The sequence below is a fragment of the Vidua chalybeata genome, chromosome Z (genome assembly GCF_026979565.1).
Source record: "Vidua chalybeata isolate OUT-0048 chromosome Z, bVidCha1 merged haplotype, whole genome shotgun sequence".
Taxonomy (NCBI): Eukaryota; Metazoa; Chordata; class Aves; order Passeriformes; family Viduidae; genus Vidua; species Vidua chalybeata.
Genome location: NC_071570.1, coordinates 58,376,385 through 58,388,725, shown reverse-complemented (window position 1 = coordinate 58,388,725; position 12,341 = coordinate 58,376,385). Strand labels below are relative to the sequence as shown.

General features: G+C 36.9%; 1 protein-coding gene across 1 annotated transcript in view; it reads left to right on the top strand.

Annotated features, from left to right (window-relative positions):
* The window catches only part of LVRN (laeverin), a 35,194-nt gene extending 24,320 nt beyond the window's left edge, over positions 1-10,874 (top strand). The window contains exons 14-20 of the mRNA XM_053931793.1: positions 736-889; positions 1,749-1,843; positions 2,526-2,633; positions 6,332-6,502; positions 8,023-8,163; positions 9,356-9,431; positions 10,097-10,874. Coding sequence (XP_053787768.1) covers positions 736-889; positions 1,749-1,843; positions 2,526-2,633; positions 6,332-6,502; positions 8,023-8,163; positions 9,356-9,431; positions 10,097-10,243 — 892 coding nt within the window. The 3' untranslated portion in view covers positions 10,244-10,874. The remainder of the gene's footprint in view (positions 1-735; positions 890-1,748; positions 1,844-2,525; positions 2,634-6,331; positions 6,503-8,022; positions 8,164-9,355; positions 9,432-10,096) is intronic.
* Positions 10,875-12,341: the final 1,467 nt, after the last annotated feature.

The window sequence follows — 12,341 nt, the reverse complement described above, 5'->3', positions numbered from 1 at the left end:
ACCTCTGACAGGAGGAAGTAAAAATTCCTATTTCTCCTCCCACAAAAATGTCCTTTTTCATAAGAGAGCTCAAAACTAGTAGCTAACAAGGAATGTAACTGTGAAGTACAGAACTGCGGCGCTATATAAGTACACCAAAAATATTTTTTTCTGGAGGAGAGGGGCTTGAATTGGAATTTTGTTGTGAAAAAATGAATTCCATGCTTATTCCACACTGAGGGACAGAAATGCCATGATGAAGTAATTAATTCTACAAATAGTGTGCATGTGAATTGAATGGTTTGACTTTTACAATATTCCACAAAAGAACATGTAATGAAAATAAGTTGTTTCACAATAAAAAAAAAAGTTGTATTATAATTAAAACAGTGCTTTTCTTCTTAATTTTGTTCCAGGGGGACAGACACATGCTATCAATGTATTTGTACCATATCCTGCAGACACAAGCAGATACAGTGTGCATACTGCCATGCTTACTGCCATGACTGGCCTATTGCTTTGATAGCAGCACAGTGCTCCTTAATAGATGTTTCAAGAGTTCAGGTCCTAAAATCACCATTCATTTATATTTCTTTTATTTTTTCCAGTGTCTTTTCTAGGTTACTTTCCACACAGTATCCTGATGTTTTACTGCCTGTTCCATAAATAAATATATGTGGTAGGTGGTAAATGTGAATGAGTATGCTAAAATGTGTGGGGTTTTTGTTTTGTTTTGTTTTTTTTTGTTTTACATAGCTTTGGATATGTTCCAATTGAAACAGCACTTGAACTAACTAAATACCTTGCCAGAGAAGATGAGCTCTTCATATGGAATGTGGTATTGTTAAATCTAATACCTGACAATTTAGAAAGTACACTGAAGAACCATGAAGTATATCCACTTTTAAAGGTATGACCATTTTGATAGTTACCAAAGATATTAGACTATGCAAATACATCAGTCTAAAATTAATGCTTTTTAAATTCTCAATAATGTAGTGGTGGCTATGATGAGTCACAGTGTTTGTCATTCCTTTTGCATGACTTTATCAAGTTTTGATTTTTTTTAAATAGGAGGAGGTACGTTATATTAGTCAATAGATAAGTCTCATTGAATCTTGAGCTGTTTCTTATTGAAAAGAAGAAATACATTCACATTCTTTACAGTAAGCTTCATCCTTGTTTTTTTGAAATGGTGAATTTGGAAAACAGAACTGTCAGTCAGTAGTAAGTGAAAAGACCAACACTGTTATGTATAAAAGGTATGTGGTGTATTTTTGGTCTGTGCTTTCCATTCACTTTCATGGAGAGAAAGGAACAGTGTTTAGATATTAAATGAAATTATTCTCTCCCATATTTGACTCACCTGAGATACTACTGTCACATTTATTTCCTTGACATCTATTTGAAGATTCCACTTACGTTTGAAGTACAATCCCACAGTATTAGTTCTCTTAAGCTCTAAAAAATAAAGGTATCTTAAAATAAGTGAGAAGAACAAAGTATTTCCTATTGAGAAGGGTTTTTTCCTGTTTCTCTGAGAATTTGTTGTCTTTTATAGTAAGTTCAAATGTCCTAGTGATGTGAAATGGTAATGTGCCAGTTTGATTTGAAGTACAGGTATACTGCATTTTAGACTCAGTTAAATTTAATGTTCTGTGTTTTCAGGACATTAATTGTGATAAATGTTTAGGATAAATCTGAGTAAATAAGGAAAATAAAAACTTGCATCTAAATTAAAGTAATTTTTCTTTCCCTTCTTTTAAAAGAAATACCTTTTAAAGAGAATGTTGCCAATATACCATTATTATGCAGGTTTTATTCGTCAAAATGCTGATGCTTTGGAAGATGACTATTTTGCTCAGTAAGTATCTTTTCTTAAGAGTTTTTTCTGGTGTGACTGGATTTGATATGTTGCAGCTTTCTCATGTAAATTTAAATACAAGACACAGGAATAATTCTCTAACTAATGTGAATGTAACTGAATTGTGATTTTACTGCCCTTAAAGTGTGTATTCTTTATGACGACACCTCCAGTGCAACTGCAGTATCAGGATAGAAGCATAAAGGATGATAATTTAAGGATCATAGTGGTAGCTCTCGTTTGTCAGAGAACAGGCTCAACAGGCTGCTCCTAGTTGAAGAAAAACTGACAGCAATGAAATCAAGATATGATTTTTGAGTCAATTACTAAAACTTAAAAATACTTCATTTTGCAAGGCCACTGCAGCCAAAGGCTTAAACATTAGAATGATTTGGACTAGACACAATCAGTACCTTAAAACTTCCAAGAGGGATATAAACCACACAAAAAACTTACAAAAAAGATAGTACATTGGTTGCCTCACAAATATCCACTAATATTAATGTCTCAGGACCATTATTGTTTGTTTAATTATGTTATTAAAACTTATTTGTTCTTAGTAACTGAGGTTCTTTTGGGTTAATGGCATCATGTTCTGAAACTGTGGTGGTCAGGCACAGATCAAGTACTCCAAATGTGGTATGCATATCTTTCATTCTAACTGTTTTAACTTCCCTTCAAGAGTGTATTTGGAAAAACTCTTGGCAACAGCGTGCTGGCTGGGCCTCCAAGACTGTTTGGACCTGTCATCTGAACTGTATGCTAAGTGGAGGGACAACCCTGAGTACAAGTAAGAATGGTGATCTGCTCTTAGAGGTGTGCATGTCTAAGGGAGATGGAAAGTTAAAAGGCTGTTACAAGGGGGAGGCAGAATGAGAAATGCCTCTGTACACTGCTCTTATTTCTCAAAAGAATGGCAGAATTTAAGACAACTATGTCTGCCCAACCTCCTCCTCTTCCCCAAATCCCAGCTTTATTATGGTTTCATAATTGCTGCTTTTTACATAGACTTCACAGGCTGGAGGAAGCAGATTTTGCCATCAAGACCAAAAGCTGGTTAGCCATGTAACAGGTGAACCTCCTATGATTGCTAATATCCCACATGGCCCAGTCCTTTTGCTGTAGTACAGCCTGGGGGTTTTCACACACACCAACTCAGCTTTTAAGCTTCTCTTAACAATACTGAGTGAAGTGATGTTTGCATGATACAGCCATCTGCCCATGGTGAGCCCATCAAAGAGCCTTGCATGTTCTGTGTTCACATAAAGAGGTGCTGGGAGCAGCTGTCAGTCCTTATGCTGGTACTGGAGCCTAGTGGTCAGGAGTCTGGTCTGTGAGAATGGACTCTGGACGCTACCAGGAAGAGACTTTCTGTATTCAACCATTGCATCATTAAAAAAATTTACAATGTATTGAAATTCTTATTCTCTTTTCCTCCCTCTTTCTTTTGATGTCTTTCTATGCAATAGTCAAATAGAGTTGGCACTGGTGAGTGAATATTTAAAGTTTATTTTTATTTGTTGTAGTTGTGATAAATATTTTGGTTTTATTTGAGATATATTGGTACATGTAGTTGGCTACATAAACTGAACTTGTACTATTATATTTGAGTTTTCTAAAATAGCTTCATAGTGATCATACTCATAAAAGCCAAACTGAGTTTTGCAGTTAGACTGAAAAGTTTAAATAGCCTACATATATTTTGTTCCATTCTAGAGAGAATTTTCTTGCAATTCCACACTAAAAGCAATAATAATATGCTGAATTGTCAGTCTGTTTTCAAAACAGTCATCTTTCCCTACTAATAACATTTGAGGTGATGGAATACAACATACCTTGTTTGACCTGAATAGCTGAAAAGTCTGTGAAATATATTAGCTGACTGGGTTTTGAATTTGATGAAGAATATTACTTTTGATGTCCTTCTTGGCACAGAGAAAAGTTCAAATGGATTTTACTGGGCTATATGTGTGGAAAAAATGAAACTCTGAATTTGGTTACGTGAAAAAATGATCATGTTTTAAGGAGAAAACCCCACAGAAGGTAGGACACTTCTTAGGTTTCAAGTGACAGATCACTGTTCCCATGCAGTTAATGAAGAGATTTTACATGTGCTAGGTAGGAAAGGAAACAAGCACAATACACTTTTGACCTGTATTTCACAGACAAATCCCTTCAGATGCTCTTACATTCTCCATGCTGAGAGCAAATTCATAACAGCTGTTTTGCCACAGGTGGAACCCAGAAGGATTCTCACATCTGTGGAATGAAGTAATGCATTTCTGTTTCAGATTGAATTATCAACTTTCAGCTGAACATTTCCAAATTTTTCCTGGCAGAACATAACTGGACTTAATACAGTGCATTTTTATCTGTTTTGTGGAAACAACTAGAGCTGTAATCCCCAGCCAGTTTCTCAGTTTTACTCTTTTTTCATTACAGGAGTGTAGTGAAGCTTACTAAATAAATGTATTCTCTTAGATGCTGTTACTGGCTTGTCTTTTGAAAGAAGGAAACTAGCCTTGGGGGAGGGACAGTATTTCAGTCCATTTTACTTTTTTACTAAAGGTTCACATATACTGCTGCTACTCTCAAAAGTTAAGAAATCACCATGTTATTTCTGGTTCCAAAACAACAATGTAAAATAACCTGCCCTGCTTTCCAGCAGCTTTTTGCATCTTCCCCAAGATCCAGAAATGAGAGATCCTGGCAGGCCAGTAATCTCAAATCACACAGCCAGGAAAAACATCAAGATGAATAAGTCACACCCCTCACTTAATATAACCTCAAGCTCCAAAGTCCCTTTTTGGACCATACTGGACACCCTATGGGAGCTACACAACATAAACCACTTCAGGGCCACCACAGATGTCACCAGCCAGCAAACCATTGCCCCATAGTAGGCTACCCATCCAACCTGCCTCAAATGTTGCACATCAGAGCTGCAGCCAAATGATACACAGAACTTGTCTATTCACACACAACTTTACACTTATTAATGAACATTTTCTTGCAACTACTGGAGCAGCAGTAGTAAAATAAATAGCTGTATTTGGCCAAAATAGCCTTACCCTGTTGTCACCTTACAATGACCTCTTACTGCAACATTATGAAAAGATTATTAAACGAATTACTAGACCCTGTAACTCAGATCTGTTAGAGAAGGATTCCTCACAGGGCAATACTTTAGCCTGACATAACTACTCTACATGTCATTCTTGGTGGTAAATCCCTTATGTCCCAGCAAATATCTAGGTAAATGAATCCAAACTATTTCTTAAAGTAAATATAGAACATGCCCACACTTTCTGTTAGTATGACAGCAAAATACCCCATCTGCAACAGAACTACCAAAATCCCTGCATCTTGCCTGTTCACTAACCGTGATGTCTGTCATGTAAAATACCCAATTCTCTAGCTCTTTCCTACTAGTTTTTTGTTTCCAAAATTTATAACTTCCTTTTCTCTACCTTGTACTCTAAAGATTGATGTCATTTATCCTTCCTCCTGACTGACTAATTCTGTTGGCATCATCCTCACTTTCTCTAGGATAGTCTGCTGAAACTCAGGAATTTTTCTCAAATTGTATTTAAATTTGAATTTGCTGTTTCCAGTTTTGGACCTGAAGAATGGCTTTTCTGACCAGAAACTTAGCTGTTTTTCTAAGTTTATCCCCTAATCAAAGAGAGGGTAATTTTTACACCTTGACTTACAACCTTGGCTTAATGTAATAATAAGCAGACTAACAGTATGACATAGGGAAGTCAAATGTTTTGCTTACAGCAACGGCATCCATTCTTCTGTAGGGAATTAGTACAAAATACCATTAGTTGAAACTTTTTTCAGATAGCCTGCATAGTAGAATACTGCTATCACTGAAAAGTGTTTACAATGTCTTAATGTCAGGGACACAGCATTGCTACAGGAAAAATTTCCTGTTCAGCCTTTGCATATGGAGCATTATACTGGTAATGTTTGCATTTAGTTTCTGTTATGAAATTCACTGCCATGTTGAGGACTCTTCCCTGGGGTGGGAGTAATAGGAGGCTGCCTGTTGCATGGAAAACTGTCCCTTCTGTTTCCTTCTGTGGTGCAAATTACTTTTCCTATTGGGTGCATTCACGGAAGAAACTCAGAAAAGGCTTGTCTGGGATGATGCATATATGCATTTGTACACCCTTTAATGATGTGATCCATTTCCTAGGCTGTGATGGGGAACAGTGGCATTGACACTGTATGTACACAAAATAGTCTGGTCCAATTGCTCTAAAAATGCTGGGGTTTTTGGTTTCCTTTAAACTGCATGTTTTTTAAATGCTTAAATCATAAATAAAATAATCAGATTTCCTATCCTTATTTACACTCCTATTTTATATGTGCATTGTTGTGTATCTTTTAACTGTAAATAAACATTTTATTTCAGTTACGCATTAACAGGGTTTGCCTCTACAACAGTACAGTACCTTTAAATTGTATTTTGCCTTGCAGAATCCCCTTTTTAATTAGAAGAACAATCTGCTGCTATGGTGTTGCAGTGGGAAGTGATAAAGAATGGAATTTTGCATGGGAAATGTACAACCATACCAACTCCATTGAGGAAGATGAAGACATCCTACTTTATGCCATGAGCTGTGCCAAAGAGTCATGGTTACTTTACAGGTGACCTTGATTAAAGTATATCTTTGTGTATGTAGAAGTAAATTGCAATACAACAGTAAATAATAAGAACAAAAATACTGTGCAAAGCTGGTAGAGGTTTGCCTGCCGCAGAAGCATGTATCTTGTCAACCATTGGTAAAGTTTTAAAGAGTTTTGTTAGGCAGCAAGTATGAAAAATGCAAGAAACACAAATAAACAATCCTTCTGCAAATACAACATGTGGGTCATAAGGTCTTAAGTCCTGACTCCATGTGGGCCAACCAAAAAGTTAAGACATATATTGAAGAGTCTTGTCCAAAAGTTTCCAGAACATAGTTTGAAACACTGTGTTTATTTTCTTTTACTGGCATTTGTATTTTTGTCAGTAAAAAGATGTTAAATTCTTTAATCAGTCATGTTTGTATTACCTAAAGCATTTGTTAAGGCATGGAATTTTGGCAGTGATGCTCTAAAGAAATATCATCCAAACATTCACATAAACTCCATGGGTCTAAAGGTGTGGAAGTAACATTTTAGTCTTTCCAGCCACCTGCTGTAGTGGTGGTCATTTGGGAAGACAGAAAAATATGATTGAGAATAAGACAAGAAACGTTGCAAAGAGATGCCCAACCAACTATACTAATTTCCTATGATGCTATTGCCTTGTTCTTGGAACAGGCTAGCACCATTCCCTGATAAATCAGGGAGTTGTGATGAGCTTCTTCCTCCATGTACTTCAGTAGCTGACAAACCAATCAATTTTTTTGAAATGTCACCCAGGGAGTGTTTTGGGGTGAAGAATGTTAAGATATGCTTTCCCTGGCCCTCACAATTATGTCCATTATGTTAAGCATAGTGGTAGCATGCAAAGGGGAGAAACCCATCTCAACTACTCTACCCATAAAGTAGCTGCCTGGAAGACCCTATGAGAAAATAACTAAAAGGATTCATTTGGAAGTAGGAACATCAAGGTAAAACATTGAGGCAACAAAGAGAATAATTACTTTTCAAGATGTTCAGGCATTCACTGTCACTGACATCATTAGAAGACACTTCTGAAATCCTGCCTTAGTCCTCATGAAAAATCTTCTAACTGAGTCTTGCTGTAGGGGACCTTATAAACAGGTCGTTTTTGTATAAAAGTGTCTCACTGCTGGCACACTCTGTAGGCTTCATCTGAGTCACAGTGATGTGAATTGCCTGAAGGTGAAAAGCAGTCTGCCTTTCCACAAGCTTGTCTGGTAGGAGCAGTTGTCTTTCTGGTGCAAAGATAAGAGACACATCAGTGTCCATTTGATATTCTACACCCTCACTTTACTAAGAAGTGAAGAAGTCAGTGTGCAAGAACAAATGTTGAGGACAAAACTCGAGCTGAATACACAGCTCAGAGTGACACCAACTTTGGTATAACCTTCCACATGCTGATATTTGTTGAGGTAGGAATTTTTGTGAACTGGATTGTATTTCCAGATTGCAATATTGTATATTTCTGTTATAAACCAGCAAGTGATAGGTTAATTTCTTTCCTGCTTTTCTAACAGATACTTGCAATATGGACTCAGTGACACATTATTTTCTTCCAATTGTACTTCAGTCATAATCTCACATGTAGTGACTAAGGATATTGGGCACCATATAGCCTGGGAATTTGTTACGGAAAATTGGCCAATTTTAAGTCAAGGGTAAGCAACAAGTTTGGGCTTCCTTTAATTTCTGTGGCTCTTTGGCTTCTTCCTCTATCTTTATGTTTGAGCTGTAAAATTCAGTTGCAGATTTTCCTTCCAGAGAAAGCTATTTGTAATGACTGATTCAATTAATATGCAGAACAGAGTTTTCAGAAGATTTAACTCTGATCAGGCTTTAATGCCAAAGAATAGCTCATCAAACACAGAAGACTTTAAAAATTGGTCTGTTCATAACTGTTTCTGTACTTTTAAGTACTCCTGGGAATTCTGACTCTAGAAGTGGGTTTATCAACTAGGATTTTACAAGTGGGTGTAAATGCTGTAAATTGTGCGTGTAAAATGCTGAAGTAAAATTCTCACTTCTTTTCCAAAGAGAGTATGAAGAGCTGCTAGGACCAAACACAGTGTTATTCCCTGACTTAACTCTCAAACCTATTGCCAGCCTACCCGCACTGCTGTAGGTAAACTGCCAGTGAGCTTGGGCTACCTATTTTGAGCAAAGCAAGTATTTTTGATGTCTGTTTGAAGACTCCCTCTCTCCTTGGCAATTGTGAAAAGCAGCAGGCTGCTGACAGATTCCAGCTGCTTTTGATGGCAGAGGAGGTTATTGTGATCTAGAAGCAAAGTCAGCCATTTAGGAGCATTCAAATGTATAAATTATTGCTAGCACTAGAAAAGGCAAGTTGTAGCAGATGTGTGTAATATCAACTTGTTCTTTTACAGAGCTTTTCTGTGTTTTAAATTTATGAGAAATTTGTTGGAAAATTGCCCCCTTAGTTTCCAACTAAAAGAATAGTGCAAGTATTTATTTATATGCCACCCTCAAGATAGCAACAGGAGCACCAGTTTGTTAGACACTAGTTAGTCTTTTTAGCTCAGTTTGGCTGTATGGCCTCAGAGAGATTATCTGTTTCATGCAAAGAATTCATATTACCAAAGTACAAATACCAGATCCTTCTAGGAAATGAAATTGAAGGGTTATTATTGTATTTCATGCAGCTCAAATGTCTAAATTGAATATTAATGGTAGTTCTTTAAAAGGGGAAGAGTCCATAGTTGCAAACTTCAGCTTAGTTGGTATTTGCAGCATAGTAAATAATCACTAAATAGTGTAAGTATTTTCAAATTAGATGAAATTTAGTATATTTGCTAATGTGCTATTTGAAGGACCTTTATCTCAATTTTACAGATATGGGCATGAATTACTGCATGATGTACTAAAAGCCATGGGAAGATTTGTTAAAACAGATGTACAGATCCAAGAGGTAAACCAGAGAAGCATCTAATCTCAACTTCATGGCCAGTTTGTAAATACAAGTTTTTATTCTTTAAAGAACAAAAACATGTTCTTTAAACATGAAACCTCTACGTTTCAAGCAGAGTCCCCAAAAATTCTATCAAAACTGTCTCATTTTTCTCTACGAAATCTGTCTGTAGAGACAACCTCTGCCATGATACCTACTGAAAATGTACCAACATTCGGGCAGCTGGCCTGTTTGGTTGTCATACTGATATCTGTTTAATCCCTTATATTGTTCAATCACTGCTTCCCTCAAATATTTATTTACTATTCTTCACTCCTTTCTTGTCTTTTGGCTATTAAGACTGATGAGAAAGATTTCTTGTTCTGTGATTGTAGAACAGGCAGCACAAGAGGATTCTTCTACCCAACTAGTCCTAGACAGTGTGGTACCACCAGTACCAGTGAAGTTGGCTGCATTTGAAAGGATTTTTAGAGGAACAGGAAAAGGGCACATTCTTGATATGTAAGGAGTTTCCCACATTAGTGCAAATCAGTACCCTTGCCCCACCCCCTCTTTAGTCTCTGTCATCTGCCCCTTTTCTGTGCACTTCTGTCTAAAGCATCTGTCAGGCACACAGTTGCTTGCTGCAAGTTATTTGTGAACTAAGCTCATGTTTATTTCTTCAGTTGCAGGTTTTTTATAATGCTACTTTGGAAGAGGATGAGAGAGAGGCTATTACTATGCTACTTGAATCTGCAAAACTTGAAAATATTGAAAGGAGAAAACTACTAATCAAAATTGCCAGCTGGTTAGAGAAAAACATAGATGATTGATTTGGAACACAATTTCCAGTGTATTATATGTGATTCACTATCATATTGGTATTCATTATAAGCTGTAATTAAAGGTAAAGCACATTTTTGAGTCCTCTGGTTGTCTTTCCAATGTAAAGTCTGGATAAAACTATTCACAAAGAAATCAAGGATTTAGGAAAAGACGTTATAAACATATTTGAATCTTATATCTAAAATAATTTGCTCCTGAATGAGGTCTTAGGAATGCATTGCTAATAATAATCTAACATATAGGTACAGTCTTGAATCCTTTGGTGGTTTTCTTCTGAATATCCAAATGAAAAGTGTGCTGCATATTTGTAGCAAAAAACCACAAGGAAGCTGAAAAAGTTTATATTCTGTTTTGTTTCATTTGTACAGTGATCTATAACCTGTCTCCACTTCTATGGTTTTAAATTGCAAAGAGGACACTAATTTAGAACAGTTCTGTGAAACATAAGCTTCAGAATTACTTCAGACAATTAGGGAGGAAAGGTTTAAAGAATACTCAAATTGTAATTTTAATTAAGAAATTAATGCCTTGTCATTCAAACTTTGTATTTTTTCAGCAGATCTGTACTTAATGTGTCTGTGAACTGGATTATCTTTGGATAAAATTTATCTCCTGGTGTCATTTTGTCCATGGCATTAGCTCTTCTGGAACATCACTGTTCTAATTGCACTGAGGTTCTCGCTGATCACAGAATCACTGATTACGCTGAGTTAGAAGGGAACCCATCAGAATCATAGACTCCCAACTGCTTTGCTGTAGATTCAAAGTTAGTCACCTTGATTATACAGCATTTTGGAGGTGACAGGCAGAATTCAGCACATTTGTATTAGCAAACCATATTAACTTGTGCATAGGAAAAAGCATGGGGTCTTCAGTCCACGCAAATAATTTATTTGTAGAGTAACAGTATTGTGGCAAGATTACAATACCAGTGATCAGTTAATAGGTTATGGATCAGGAAACACTGTTATGTGGGAATGCAGGAGACAAAATAAATTAGAATACTGCTCTATGAAGAGACACGAATAAACTCCAGACATGTTAATACAAAGGATTTTTCACTGGTGCCCTCTAAATACATTTAGGAAAAATGCTGCCATGATGACTGCATTGAATTTCCTCTGCTCTCCATGACTGCAAAGAAAAATTCAAACTATTTTGAGACTACTTAAGAAGCCCTTTACTGTATGAGAATTACCAGCTGCTGACACAAGTTTGTGCTGGAAACAATTGACCTCTTAGCATTTGATCAAGTTAAGGATAATACCAATGAAAATTGTATGTGTTCTTGCAAGTCTTCTTCAACTTGACTGAGAAAGCAGGGGAAGTTGTCAAGGCTGTGGTGAATTAGAGGGGTTTTATGATAGAATCTATAGGATGGTTTGTAAGGGAGCTTAAAGATGATGTAGTTCCAATGCCCCTGTCATGGCATGGGACACCTTCCACCAGCTTGGGTTGCTCAAAGCACTGTCCAGCCTGCAGGGATTGGAAGTCCACAGCCTTCTTGGGGAACCTGTGCCAGTACTGAAGCTATTTTGCTTCAGCATTTTCTGTGATTTCCACTAGTTAATCACTGGCTCTGTATGTCTCATCATGTGGGTTAAGCAAAGCTCAAGAAACATCCCATAACTTCACCCTAGACCCAGCAGGTTCAAACCATTTCTCTACAACCGTAAGCAACCATACTCCCTTACTAACCAGTCTTTCATGCTTTTGTCACTTTTTTCTTCATCCGACTGCACAAAACTTTTAATTTGAACTGCCAATGTGTAAAACTTACTAGAAGAATTTAAAATAAGAAGTTATTTTCAAATAAAGGCTCCTGACTAAAGTCTGCTTCCCAGTGACAATCTATATTTCAGAATTTCAGCGTAGTTTTCATGGCAGAGGCAGAATAGTGAAGGTGATTGCTAGGCAAGCTGCCTAAGTAGCAGCAGATCTGAATCACTTCCAGAATCCACACATTAGCACTTGGTAGCATGTATCAGTGGCAGCTCTTGCTGCTGTTGAGTACAAGCTTAGTGCAGAGGTCTGGAGAGTGGCAACTGGGAAATACAGCAAGCGAAGAAGATGTGCACGGGAGGA